Source organism: Erinaceus europaeus, chromosome 3 (genome assembly GCF_950295315.1).
Source record: "Erinaceus europaeus chromosome 3, mEriEur2.1, whole genome shotgun sequence".
Taxonomy (NCBI): domain Eukaryota; kingdom Metazoa; phylum Chordata; class Mammalia; order Eulipotyphla; family Erinaceidae; genus Erinaceus; species Erinaceus europaeus.
In genome coordinates this window covers 17,795,758-17,810,800 of record NC_080164.1, presented here as the reverse complement: position 1 = coordinate 17,810,800, position 15,043 = coordinate 17,795,758, and the positions used below count along the sequence as shown (strand labels likewise).

The following is a 15,043-nucleotide window of genomic DNA, read 5'->3' as shown; positions in this document are numbered from 1 at the left end:
GCTGGACATGGGCATTGGCAGGTTGGTCCATACCCCCACTCTTACACAGTAGTTATTAAACTCCCTTTGAATCCAGAACTTTCCTGCCTTGCCAAAACTAATTATTACTCTTCTCCCTCTTCACCTTCCTCACTCCCTCTTACCCTCTTAAACATCTCCCACCCTCAGTCCCAATCCCAAAACTACATTTCCTGACCTTGCATTTTCTAGGTGTTGGAAGATCTGCTGAAGACTTCTGTCCATTGACCAGAGTATATACTCCTGGGCCCATCCCATAGGGAATCCTGAAAGACTGAATATAACCGATTATATCAGTGTGACGAAGTGGTATTAAAGGCTGGTAAGGAAACAGGTAAAGTGATTCACAAACAAGACAGCTATTATAGTGGGGAAAGTTGAGTCCTAGGTATTTTACCCTCAACACTTACCAGGTTTGTCAGTATCATAGGCTACAAAGAAAGAAAACAGACACGGGGAAGATGGGCTTCACTCACCATGTCAGGTTACCTTCCATGAAGTTCATCCTGAGGTTTTCTTCCCACTGTGGAGCTGCAGGTAGGGGTGAAAAATTTTTTTAACATCGTGATAACTGACATTCTCTAGTCCTTATTTTACAAACAAGGAAACAGGCAAAGTCATGGTCAGTGACAACGATAATTAGTGACAGTGCGGTATACTTTGTTGCCTTCACCAGGCAGTATAGACTTGAGTCATTAGGAAAACCAGGAATAAGTAAAGGGAGTTGGAGTGGGGGAAACAGCCATCATTATTCACCAAAAGAATCGGGAGGCCGTTAGGCAAAATGTATTTATTTAGGACCCGAGAATTGCAATCAGGGAACACAGACTTAGGTAGGCACCAAAAATGGGTCCTGGGGAAGAGCTAAAGATGAGAAGTGTTTTCTTTTTGCGGAAAGAGAGAAAGTACCTCAGCATGATGAAGTGATATTAAAGTCCTAGTCAGGAGATTACTGACTTACAAACAATTGTGTTATCATGGAAACAATGGAGGTCATGGTCAAGTAAAGTAGTCAGACGATCAAATGTTCAGGTGGAGCAACCACAAGCTAAAAGTAAGTGAATGTTCTCTTGATAACTGATAATGTTCCTTCCAAGAAGCAAACTATTCTCATTCTTGCAGTCTTCTTAGAATGTTAGAAGTTTGGCCAGTTCATGTGACACTATTCCTTTGATACAACTTGCCCTATCTTCATTTTAAAATGGGATATATTTGTGTTACCTTTTCACACTAGACTGACTTTCCCCCTCACAATGGAATCTATCCAGTGGCTAGGATGGGGGTGGGGGGAGCACAGTGTCTCCAAATGTTGTTTTCATGCTTTCAATTTTGCTCAAAAGGAATTTAGGAAAGGAAGCATGTAAATAATCATGGAGTTCTTTACATCTCTTTGGAAATAGAGATGCAAGAAAGAAGGGGCACATTTATTCATTTATATAATATTTTCCAACTTTCCTCCACCTGCTACTAAAGGCTGAAAGGAAACTCACTTGGTATGTCATTAGCCTTGAGTTAAAGAATAAGGAATAGGAAGAAAAAAAAAAAGAATAAGGGATAGGGAGGCCAGGCGGTAGTGCACCTGGTTAAGTGCTCATGTTACAGTGCACAAGGACGAAAGTTCAAGCCTCTGGTCCCCCGCCTGCAGGGGAAAAGCTTTTGTGAGTGGTGAAAGTGTTGCAGGTGCCTATCTCTATACCTCCCCTCTTGATTTCTGGCTGTATCTATCAAATAAATAAATATAATTTTAAAAAGAATAAGGTATGGGGCTTTCTGACCTGTGAATTTCTGAATATCTTTCAACTTATGCTGCTTTGAAATCTAGAGAGGTACAAAAAGAGAAAAAAATTAGGCAATGTTCTAGATTAAGCACATTTCATCTTGCAGACACAAATATTTTTACAATTGACTTTTACTGCAGCAACAATTACTACTTTGCTTATCCATTAGTAACTTATTGTATACTTAATAAGTGCTTTTGCTATTGAATGGGCTAGTGGGACCACAAATAAACAGAATCCTTGTATTCATGGATTTACAGTAGTAGGAAAAATGATATCTAAACAAATTCTGATGCCATGTGGCTAATGCTTAACAGAAATCTAAGTGTTAGGGAATGCAGACTGTGACTAGTGGTCTCTCTGGGAGAGAAAAGAAGAATTGCTCATGATTGTCATTGTACTGGAGTTGAAAAGAATCTACGGAAGGTTCTTAGGAAAAGAGCAGTTCAGACAGGTAGAAACATAGTGAGCAGATTAAAAAGCTGTGACTGTCAGATGCACTTTTGCTAAACATAGATAGATGTGAAGTTGAAAAGGTTTAGATGCTGGGAGTGCTGGGCCCAATTGAAATCCCTTACAATAATCCCATTGGTTTGACCAACCGATATCTAACAAAGGCAACACCAGGACCAATCTGAACAAGTGGTTACATTTGCGTAGAGGAGACCAAAGGTGAGGGAAGGTTCATTATAATAGTAAATTTACCCCTCTAGGTGGGATTTGGAAGCCATTTTCTGGACTTGCAGCTCAGCCTCTGCATCCTTTGATGCTGCCCACTGTACCCCAAATTCCCTAACCCCTAAGAGATAAAAAAAAAACCCTCTTGCTTTTCTGCTGCTTAAGAGCCCCCTTCTCTTACTATATCACCCATAATAAAATTCTTACTTGTTTTAAAATGTTTTGGTTTCTCTTTGAGTCAAGAAAGGACCACTGAGAAAGAACATTCTGTGGATTTTTAATTTCACCAAATAGATCTGAATAATCAGTAATTAACTGATGTTGTTTTGTATTTGTTTGTATCAATGACTTTTACTGACTGAGAACATTTACTGACAGAGTGGGATGTGGTGGTTCCCAGCTGTAAAGGCAGCTGCTGAAAACAAAGCAGTAACTCCAAAAAAAAACAATAAACTACTAGGGGCTTTTTTTTTATTTTTTATTTTTGCAAGCATGTTCTGGGTTATCATAAAGGTGGAAATGACTTTCTCTACAACTTCAAATTTCTTTCCTTTTTTTTTTTTTTTTTTTTTTGCCTCCAGAGTTATTGCTGGGGCTCGGTGGCTGCACTACAAATTCACTGCTCCTGGAGGCCATTTTTCCCATTTTTGTTGCCCTTGTTGTTGTTACTGGATAGAACAGAAAGAAATCCAGAAAGGGGGAGAGAAAAATAGACACATTCAGACCTGCTTCACCACCCGTGAAGCCACCCCCCTGCAGGTGGGGAGTCTGGGGCTCAAACCAGGATCCTTATGCCAGTCCTTGCACTTTGTGCCATGTATGCTTAAGCCACTGTGCCACCATCCAGCCCCTTAAATTTCTATCAAGACATGAGTCTATGACTGTGTAAACAAAAATACCCAACAAACCAGCAGGGATTCATAAATGTACTAGTGATTTCATCACTCACTTATTGTTCAGCTGACTACACCTAGCTGAAGTGGTGTTTTTCTACTTCAGGCAGTTTTAAAATTGACCTTATGCATAGTCACATATTACTGATGTCCACATATTAATTTATATTTAAAAACAAAAGGCATAAGGGAAGTTGATATTGAAAGGCTATGTACTTGCAAAAAGTCTTTCTATATATCACAGATTTACACCATTTTCTACAACCCAATGCTTGGAAAGGCTAGATAGAATACAACAAGTGTGTGGCATGAAGCCCAAGGACTGGAGTAAGGCTCCTGGTTCAAGCCACCGGCTCTCCACCTGGGGGTCACTTCACAGGCAGTGAAGCAGGTCTGCAGGTGTTTATCTTTCTCTCCCCCTCTCTATCCTCCCTTACTCTCTTGATTTCTCTCTGACCTATCAAAGAAAAGAAAGAATACAAGTGTCCTTTCGAATTTAGCTCCTCACAAGAAAGTAGAGGAAATCTCTAGCCCTCCAAATAAGGGAAAAACAAGAGAGAAAGGGCAGCTAATATTTCAATGCCCTAGGTCATGGTTAGTTTTAGTCACTAAGGCTCATGAATATTTGGAATTGAAAAATATGCAAGACAGAGTGTGGGGTTAGTGTTCTCCATATGCTACTTATTCAGTCATATCTACACAGTAAACATGGAAGGTTAAACTCTGCAAAAAAAGTTCCCTGAGAGCTGACCAAGAGGTGGTTTAGATGTCCAGAATGTGGGACTGAAGAGCACAAAAGTTCCTGTTCAGCCTCTTGGCATTGCATGTGCCAGGGTGATGTTCTGATCCTTTCTACCTTGCTCTCATTAATCAATGACTAAATCTTCCTAAAAAAAAAACTATCTAAGATTTTGAACCAAGAGTCCATCAGACTGGTTTGAAAATCTAATGAATATTTACTGTATAGACAGGAGCCCTCAAATTGAACATAAAGGTGGCCTGGGCTGGTGATGCCTCCACAGCAAAAGGCAAAAGTAAATATAATTCCACTTGGAAACTGAAGAAGAAGCAGGGGAAGGAAGCAAACAGATAGCTTGGATAACACTATACATTAATAAACATGAAGTACCTATGGGATGGTAAAATTTTTAAAACTATGTAAAATATCAAAGTTGGGCAGAGAAGAAATAGATCAAATGAGTTAGATCAGTTAAGTATTAAAACAAACTGATTTTTAAAAATTATTTACTGGGGGTCGGGCGATAGTGCAGTGGATTAAGTGCACATGGCAGGAAGCACAGGGACCCGCGGCTCGGCTCCCCACCTGCAGGGGGTGGCTTCACAGGTGGTGAAGCGACTGAAATGATTTGACTAAAGAAGTCAGTACTACCTAAATTAAGACATTCCAAATTTTAGTTGGAATATTTCAATAATCTGTCAAACTCTCTAAAATTTACATGGCAAAAATAAAGGCTCACTAATCAGCGAAGTCCATCTTTAGAAGAATGACAAAAAGGGGATTTGCTGCACCAAACACTATGTCACATTACAGACTCATGACAATAAAACAACAGAAGTGTCTCCTTTCTTTAGAAGTTTTGTGAGGGCTGGGCAGTAGCACAGCGGGTTAAGCGTAATAGGGTAAAGCGCAAGGATCTGTGCAAGGGTCCCGATTTGAACTCCTGGCTCCCCACCTGTGTGTGTGAGGGGTCACCTCACAAGCAGTGAGGCAGGTCTGGAGGTGTATATCTTTATCTTCCCCATCTCTCTCTCAACTTCTCCCTGTCATATCCAACAACAACAAGAGAAAAAAAAAAGATAATCACCAGGAGCCCCAGTGATAACTCTGGAGGAAAAAAAAAAAGTTTTCTGTTAATTTATAATGCAATTGGGCTGGGCATATGGTGAAATAGATTATTATAATTATTTTATCAGAGCACTGATCAGTTCTGGTTTATGGTAGTGTGGGAGATTAAACTCAGGACTTCAGAGCCTCAGCAGAAAAATCTCTTTGCATAACCATTGTTCTATCTATCTCCACCCTACATTATTCTTAAATGAACTATCATAAATGTTTACACTGGGTACTACCTAAAGTTATTTTACTATACTATCAGTAGCTGATTAAAATGTTTCTAGTAAAAAAAGAAAAATAGTAATATGTCAATGAAACAAAATAAAAAACTCAAAAATGAACTGGGACTGGCAGATGTCTCACCAGTAAGGCATATGCACTCTCATGCATGAGGACCTGGGTTACTGCATGACAGCACATGGAGAGAGCATAATGGTTCTGCAAAAGACTTTCAGGCCTGAGGCTCTGAGGTCCCAGGATCAGTCTCTTGCACTACCATAAGCCACAGTTGAGCAGTATTCTGGAAAGAAAAAAAAAAAGGAGGAGGAAGGAGGAGAAGAGGAGGAGGACAGGGATGAGGAGGGGAGGAAAAGGATGAGAGGAAGAAGAAAAATTGACACATCTAATATTTAAGGAAATAAAATATCAACATAAAGCCACAAAAGATGATCTAATGGATTTTTAAAATAATCAACTCTTGGGCCGGGTAGTGGTACACCTGGTTGGTTGCACGTTACAATGAACAGGGACACAGATTTGAGCCCCCAGTCCCCACTTGCAAGGGGAAAGCTTTGTGAGTGATGACACAGGGCTGCAGGTGTCTCTCTTCCTCTCTCCCTTTTACCACCCCCCTCTCCCTCTTATTTCTGGCTTTCTCTAGCCTATAAATAAATAATAAATTTTTTAAATCAATTCTTACTTCTAGAAGTTAAGAATGCAGTGCTGAAGTCAAAACCTAGCATGACTGGACTTGACTGTATTGATAAAATACTTCCCAGTAGAAACTGCATAAACATGCATATTGAACTTACTGAAGTAGCCACCAGCTGGACAGAAACAAAATGTAAAATTTTCATGCTTTTAGAAGGGGGAGAAGTGGGAGCAAAAATCAAATATATGATTTTAAAAATAATAATGATTTAAATTCTTCAAGTGAAAAAAAATAACCAAGTTGAAACAAACACATTTTGTTTCCTTTTTTAAAAAAATATATTTATTTATTTTCCCTTTTGTTGCCCTTGTTTTTTATTGTTGCTGTAGTTATTATTGTTGTTGTTGTTAGATAGGACAGAGAGAAATGGAGAGAGGAGGGGAAGACAGAGAGGGGGTGAGAAAGATAGACACCTGCAGACCTGCTTCACCGCCTGTGAAGCGATTCCCCTGCAGGTGGGGAGCCGGGGGCTCGAACCGGGGCCATTAGCCGGTCCTTAAGCTTCGCGCCACGTGCGCTTAACCCACTGTGCTATCGCCCGACTCCCTGTTTCCATTTTTTTTTTAATTATTTATTTATTTATTTATTCCCTTTTGTTGCCCTTGTTGTTTTATTGTTGTAGTTATTATTATTGTTGTCGTTGTTGGATAGGACAGAGAGAAATGGAGAGAGGAGGGGAAGACAGAGAGGAGGAGAGATAGACACCTGCAGACCTGCTTCACCGCCTGTGAAGGGACTCCCCTGCAGGTGGGGAGCCCGGGTTCGAACCGGGATCCTTATGCCGGTCCTTGTGCTTTGAGCCACCTGCGCTTAACCCGCTGCGCTACAGCCCGACTCCCCCTGTTTCCATTTTTTAAGAGCTCTTTTTTAAAACTTTTTTTGTAATTTTATTTATTTATTTTCCCTTTTGTTGCCTTTGTTGTCTTTTTATTGTCGTTGTAGTTATTATTGTTGTTGTTACTGAGGTCGTTGTTAGAACAGAGAGAAATGGAGAGAGGAGGGTAAGACAGAGAGGGGGAGAGAAAGATAGACACCTGCAGACCTGCTTCACCGCCTGTGAAGCAACCCCCCTGCAGGTGGGGAGCCGGGGGCTGGAACCAGGATCCTTAACACCGGTCCTTGCACTTTGTGCCACATGCGCTTAACCCACTTTGCAACTCCCCACATTTTCTTTCTTATGGTGCAGGGGTTCAAATTTAGGGCCTCATAGCACTGAGCTATATTCCCAGCCCTTGGGCCAGCAAAAACATTTAGTTATCCACTTGAAATCAGTAGGTTTAAGGTTAAAAAGAAGATATCAGGTTACAATTTTTTTCAAACTGATAAATGAAAAATTTGTTATTTCAAAGATTATTAAAAACCAATGATTAGTAATCCCATTAAAGAAAATCCAACAGGGGGCCATGCGGTGGCACATCTGGCTAAGCACACACACTTAACAATGCACATGGACTTGGGTTCAAGCCCCTGGTTTTCCCCCACCTGCAGGGGGAAAGCTTCACAAGTGGTGAAGCAGGGCTGCAGGTGCGTCTGTGTCTCTCTGTCTCTCTCCCTCTATCTCTCCCTGTCCTTCTCAATTTCTCTGTCTCTATCCAATAATAAGTATTTTTTAAAAATCCAACAGCATAGTAACTATATTTATTCGCTAAATGCCATTCAAGTGTTCTAAAACAGAACTTGAAAACATCCATCATGCATGTTTAATCTCAATGCAATGAAGGCCAAGTAAACATGTTACATGAATCCAGGCTTGATGACACATTGTCACAGCCATTGTCATAATTATCTTCACACTTTCTTTCCAAAGCATTGGATGATTTTCTGGCAGTATTCTGTGATGATACCATATTTGTGGTTAGAAGAATGTTTTTGGACACAATAAAACATTCTGGCCTGCTGGTGTTGTAGGGCTTGGTGCCTTAGCAGCTGGGGCCTATGCAGGAGACATTGGCACTGTAAACATTTTCCCTTTTTTAAAAATCAAGACATGCAGAGAGCAGAGAAGCAAGAGCCCCAAAGAGGAGAGAGGAAATGAAGAAGAGCATTTGAAAAGTGCAGGACTATGTTGAATTCTCATAATTTTATAGTCAATTTTGCTGTAAACTTAAAAAATAGTGCTATAAAAATTAAGCTTTTTTGAGAGGGGATGAAGGTTAATTTTAGAAAAGTTAGATAGCTCTTTAGGAACTTTTCTAAACTTTTTTTAGCTTTCCTTTATTTATTTACTTATTTGTCTCCAGGGTTATTGCTCGGTGCCTGCACTATGAATCCACTGCTCCTGGAGGATATTTTTCTCATTTTGTTACCCTTGTTGTTCACCTTGTTGTTGTCGTTGTTGTCATTGCTGCTGTTGTTGTAGCTTTCTTTTATTTTTGAGCTTTCCAAAACTAAGAAAGTTGGAGCCAGCTGGTGGCTCACCTAATTAAGCACACATGTTACAATATGCAAGGACCAGGGATTGAGCCCCTTGTCCCCACCTGCAGGGGGAAAGCTCTCCAAGTGATGAAGCAATGTTGCAGGTGTCTCTTTGTCTCTCTCCCTATCATGCCTGTCTTCTTGATTTCTGACTGTGTCTATCCAATAAATAAATATTTTTTAAAAGAATTTAAAAATAAAACTAAGAAAGTCTGAGATTCACTCTTAGATGTGTTTGAATCAGCACAAAATACCAAAAAAAAAAAAAAAAAAGTAGAATGGGCCAGGCGGTGGCGCATCCGGTTAAATGTACACATAACAATGTGTAAGGACCCAGGTTCAATCCCCTGGTCCCCACTTGCAGGGGGAAAGTGTCACGAGTGGTGAAGCAAGTCTGCAGTTGTCTCTCTGTCTCTCTACTGCTCTACCTCCCCCTCCTCTGTCAATTTCTCTCTGTCTCTATCCAATAATAAATGAATTAAAAAAATTTTAATGAAAGTAAACAAAACAAAACAAAACCCAGAAACTGTTGAAAACCGAAGACAAAAATATGTAAGAGAATTATTTTGGGGGGCTGAGCTATGGCACACCCGGTTAAGTGCACATAGTACTAAGCACAAAGACCCATGCAAGGATTCAGGTTCAAGTCCCTGGCTCCCCACCTGCAGAAGGGAGCCTCACAAGTAGTGAAGCAGCTCTCTCTCTCCCTCTCTCTCTCTCTCTCTCTGCCTCCAGGGTTAATGCTGGGACTTGGTGCCTGCATTATGAATCCACTGCTCCTAGAGGCTATTCTTTCCCTTTTGTTGCTCTTGTTGTTTATTGTTGTTCTGATTGTTATGGTTCTTGTTGGGTAGGACAGAAAGAAATTGAGAGAGGATGGAAAGACAGAGAGGGGGAGAGAAAGATAAGACACCTGCAGACCTGCCTTACCGCTTGTGAAGCGACTCCCCTGCAAGTGGGGAGAGGGGGGTTCTCGAACCAGGATCCTGAGGTGGTCCTTGTGATTTGCACCATGTGTGCTTAACCCGCTGTGCTTAACCCACTGAGCTACCACCCAGCCCCCTTTCTTTCTCCCTTTCTATCTCCCCCTCTTCTATCAATTTGTCTGTCCTAATAAAATGGGGGGGTGATTGCCAGGAGCAGTGGATTCATAGTGCTGGCACCGAGCCCCAGCAATAACCCTGGAGGAAAAAAAAGAAAGAAAGAAAATTTTGCACAAAAGAACAATAAGATTAACAGTTGATACATATTTAGAAATCAGTGGAATGGTATCTTTAATGTGCTAAAAAAAATTGCCACCTAGACTTTTTTTTTTTTTTTTTTGCCTCCAGGGTTATCGCTAAGGCTCCGTGCCTGCACTATGAATCTACTTCTCCTGGAGCCTATTTTTTCCCTTTTGTTGCCCTTCTTGTTTATCATTGTTGTTGGATAGGACAGAAAGAAATCAAGAGAGGCGGGGAAGATAGAAAGGAGGAGGAAAAGACCCCGGGATCCTTACACCAGTCCTTGTGCTTCGCAGCACTTAACCCTCTGGGTCACCACCCATCCCCCTACCACCTAGACTTCTATAGTCAGTGAAATTATCCTTCCATTTTAGCATAAAAAGAATATTTGGGAATCAAGTTAATCAAGAAGGTGGAATGTTTATACACTGAAAACTGTAAAGCATTGATGTGCAGATTAAAGACCTACAGAAGGAGTGGCAATACTGTGTGCTTATTTTGACATGCACACAACCCAGGGCTCCTAGGGTCGAGCCCAGCCTCCACCACACTGAAGGAAGCTTTGGTGTGCTATGGTCTCTTTATGTCCATTGCTCTCTCTCTGTCTCTCTCCTTTTTTTTCTTTTTCTTAACCCTGTGAGCTACTGCCCGATCCCCACTTTCTTTTTTATTTTTTAAACATTTTTATTTATTTATTTATTTACTTATTTGAGACAGAGAAATTGAGAGGGGAAGGGGAAGTAGAGAGGGAGAGAGACAGAGAGACACCTGCAGTCCTGCTTCACCACTTGTGAAGCTTTCCCCCTGTAGAGGAGGACAGGGGCTTGAAAATGGGTGCTTGTGCACTGGACTGTCTTCAGTTAACCAGGTGCACCACCATCTGGCCCCTGTCTCTGTCTTTCTGTGTGAAAAGTTGTCCTGAAACAGTGAAACCCCAGTGACAACAATAGCAGTAACAACACAGAATCTAAATAAATGGAAAGTCATAATTTGTTCATGAACAGGAAGATTTAATATTGTTAAGATGCTGATACCCCTACATTGGCTTGTAGATGCACTGCTATCAAAATCACAATGTCTTTTTTTCATAGAGATGGAAAAATTGATCCTGAAATCCCTGGTGTCTTTAAACTGTACACAGAAAAGTATTTATATACAAAGTACTAGGGTGGCATTCAAAGTCATCTACATCATCGCTATATATTGGGCAGTCTGTTTTCTCAGTAAGTTTTATATACTTCTGCAGCCCAGACAGAAGTTCTTAATTCTCCTCAAACACACCCAACACTCTTCTGCTTGTCATGTTCTCCCGCAGCCTGTTCCTTCTGTTTAGAAAATCCTCCTCTACTCTCTTTGCCCTATTCTGCTCACCTTCAAAACTCTCCGTTACTCTAAAGCACAACTCAAACCCAAGTTCTCCCAGAAAGCACCTTGTAGCTCCCCAACTTCAAAATTTCCCTTTCATTCCCTTCCCCTATGTCTTAAAAATATCTATACTCCTATGTCTTAAAAATATCTATACCCCTATTAACTCTCTCTCCCCCCCCCTTCATATATATCTGTTCAATTCATCTTGAGCTTCTAGAAAATGGAGTTGAGGTTTAATTCTTCCATGTCTGGTGCTCTGCTATAGATAGTAAGTATACAAAGTTTGGTGAAATGAACTGAAAGGAAAGGATTAAGAGTGAACTCCAGGAAGACATCCATAGGTACTATTTCAACTTTCCTCTGTCCCCCATCTAAATCTTCCCCTGTTCCAAGATTCAGGACTTTCTCTAAGTTTCAAAGGGAAATTGTCCCACATACCTCTGCGTCTGCCTTGACTGTCGCCTGTGTCCGGCTCAGCTTTCCAGAAAACAGCATCCAAAACCCCCAAATCAGAAAGCCTGATAATAATAGAAGGCTGAGACATGATGGTTCTGGGATGGCCAGTTCCCAGAGTGGTGCCATTACTCAACCCCATGTCCCTCTCAACCCAGCAGTTTTCTCTTTTGAGGCTATGACCCCCATGTGACATCACAATGGGAATTCCAAAGCTAAGATGACAGAGTCCAGCCAGTGTGCATGTTGTCTGAGTCTCTTCTCCAGCTGCTCCCCTCTAGCTGCCCATGACTCTGCCCCTATAGCTGATGCTAAGGGAAAAAGCTCTCTTAGCAATAGGTTGGACAATTTGTCATAAAGTGGATGGAGGCGAGGTTACAGAGGAGTATGACTTCCATGTGGCCTGTCCTGACATATAAATTTCCTCTGGATTGTGATTATACACTTCAAGTCACAAATTACAATCAAGATAAAGTACCTTTAAGAAAGTTGAGATAGCGGACAAGTGATGGCACACTAAGTTAAGTGCACATAGTTCAAGCCCCAGCTTGAACTAGAAAATCGTCCATTTCGTCCAGGTTTTCTAGCTTGGTGGCATATAGTTGTTCATAGAAGTCTCGCATGATATGTTGAATTTCTCAATGTTATTTATTTCTGCCCTAACTTTAGTGATTTCTGTCCTTCTGGTTGCTTTAGGATTCCTTTGTTGTTCTTCTTCTAGGTCTTTAAGATGTGCAATCAGGCTGTTTATTTGTGCCTTTTCTTGTTTCCTAATGTGTGCTTGTATAGCTATGAACTTCCCTCTTAGGACTGCTTTAGCTGTGTCCCAAATATGTTGATAGCTTGTGTCTTCATTTTCATTGAACTCTCAAAACATTTTGATTTCTTCCTTGATTTCCTCTTTGACCCAGAAGTTGTTAAGAAGTGTACTGTTGAGCTTCCACATTTTGGGACTCTTACTAATCTTTTGTTGATTGTTAAGTGTTAGTTTAATTCCACTGTGGTCTGAGAAGATGCTTGGGATGATTTCAGTGCTCTTGAATTGGCTGATGCTGTCTTTGTGGCCTAACATATGGTCTATCCTTGAGAGTGATCCATGTGGATTTGAGTAAAATGTGTATTCCAGTTTCTTGGGATGAATGACTCTGAAAGTGTCCAATAGTTCTAGTTTATCTATCTGTTCATTTAGCTCCCTTATGTCTTTACTGACTTTCTTCCTGGATGATCTGTCAAGTTGAGATAGTGGGGTGTTGAAGTCCCCTACTATGATTGTGTTACTGTTAATATATTGCTGTATCTCTTTCAGTAGAAGTTTGATGTATTTAGATGGCTTCTCATTGGGTGCATAGATATTAATAATTGTTAAGTCCTCTTGATTGATTGATCCTCTGAGCATTAAGTAGTGTCCATTCCTATCTTTTTTTAATCTTATCTATTTTAAAGTCTATCATGTCAGATATGAGAATAGCTGTTCCTGCCCTTTTTTGTGGGCCATTGGCTTGTATGATAGTTTTCCATCCTTTCACTTTAAGTCTGTGTTTGTCTTGTTGAGTTAGGTGAGTTTCCTGTAGACAACATATTGTTGGGTTGTGTTTTCTGATCCATCTTCCTACTCTGTGTCTTTTAATAGGTGAATTCAGGCCATTGACATTTATTGATATCAAAGATTGAAGATATTTTAACGCCATTCTTGTAGAGTTTTAGAGTGTTTTGATATATGTCCTATTTGTGGTGGTCTGACTGTTTATAAAAGACCTTTCAGAACTTCTTTCAGGGCAGGCTTGGTGATGGTTGCTTCCTTCAACTGTTGCTTGTCTGAGAAGGTTTTGATGCTTCCATCTAGTCTGAATGACAGTCTAGCAGGATATAGTATTCTTGGCTGAAAGCCTTTCTCATTGAGCACTCAATAGATATCTTGCCATTCTCTTCTGGCCTGTAGTGTTTGTATGGAGAAGTCTGCTGCTAATCTTATGGGTTTTCCTTTGTAGGTGACTCTTTGTTTTTCTCTTGCAGCCTTGAGGATCCTTTCTTTATCCTTATTCCTTTCCATTCTAAGTATGACATGTCTTGGTGTCTTTAGGTCTGGGTTAATTCTGTTTGGGACCCTCTGGGCTTCTTGAATCTTTATGTCTTTGGTGTTGTCTAGACTAGAGAAATTTTCAGCTATTATGGCCTGGAGAATGCTTTCTTCCTCTCCTTCTCTTTCTTCCTCTGGTAAGCCAATAATGCGTATATTGTTTCTTTTGAAGTCATCCCATAGGACTCTGTTGTTGTTTTCAGCATCTCTTAATCTCTTTTTGAGATCTCTTACTTCTTTTTTAGTTGTCTCTAATTCATCTTCAATCTTGCTAATTCTGTTTTCAGCCTCATAGATTCTATTCTCTCTGCCCTCTACTGCTTTCTGGAGTTCATCTATTTTGTTGCCCTGCTCTGATACTGTTTTAGCTTGTTCAGCTAGTTGCCTTCTTAGCTCAGCGATTTCAGCTTTCAGCTCTCTAATAACCATGAGATAGTTAGAATTTTCTTCCATATTCTCATTTGTTGTTCCTGCATTTCTGATTACAATTTTTTCAAATTCTTTACTCACTCCTGTTATTATTTCCCTAGCTAATGTTTGGATGTTGAACTCGTTGTTTTGTGCTTCACCCTCTGGAGGACTTTTAGCTGGACTCTTGTCCTGGTTCGAGTCTCCATTATTTTTTCTTGTTGTTTTAACCATTTTATTTATTATGTTATGAGTTCCCTTTATCAGTACTTTTCAAATTATTGATCACTATTGCCTGGATTGACTTGTGTCTAAGTAATTTAATTTAAGGGTTTACCGTGGTGGAAGTTAACAGTTTTTTCAATCCCTGAGTTGGAGCTCAGTGGTGTAAAAGCCTCTTTTTTTTTTTCTTCCCTGTAGGCTATGGGAGCCTGAGGGCTTTTAAACTATCAATAGGCTTCTTAGCTTAATCACTGACTCCTGACCAAGAGATAAAGCAGGGTGTGGCAGAGATAATCCAGTGGTTATGCAAAGAGACTTTCACAGCCCCTCAGCTATGCCACCGAGGTATAGGTCTTCTCCTGAGTTTCCCGGTTAGATCTCTGTCCCCTGGTGTCCCTCCCTGCTGCTGCTCCAGATTCTGAGGGTAGTAGCAATGGAGACTCAGAGTTGTACTTGGTGAGTCTCTGGGGAGTCCTTTCCTCCCTTCAGCTGTCCCCTTGTTGGTGGAGCAGACTGGAGGTGGTGTCTCCACTGATAAACTGTTGAACTGTTAGCAGTCACTTAATCTCTCCTTAGGCCCCTCTCTCCTCTCTGTCACCAGCCACGCGTGTTTGTACTCACGGTGATTTACTGGGTTTCTGTGGTCATTCTAGTCCTGTCTTGTTTCGGTCCGGGTGGTCTCCTTTGGTATTCCTAGTTGATCTGGGAGAGGAGAGGAGAGTAG

General features: G+C 40.7%; 1 protein-coding gene across 1 annotated transcript in view; it reads right to left on the bottom strand.

Annotated features, from left to right (window-relative positions):
* Positions 1 to 11,741, bottom strand: part of SPATA31H1 (SPATA31 subfamily H member 1) — a 29,351-nt gene extending 17,610 nt beyond the window's left edge. The window contains exons 1-4 of the mRNA XM_060186766.1: positions 11,598 to 11,741; positions 1,794 to 1,836; positions 495 to 549; positions 197 to 292 (exon numbers count right to left, since the gene is read on the bottom strand). Coding sequence (XP_060042749.1) covers positions 197 to 292; positions 495 to 549; positions 1,794 to 1,836; positions 11,598 to 11,741 — 338 coding nt within the window. The remainder of the gene's footprint in view (positions 1 to 196; positions 293 to 494; positions 550 to 1,793; positions 1,837 to 11,597) is intronic.
* Positions 11,742 to 15,043: the final 3,302 nt, after the last annotated feature.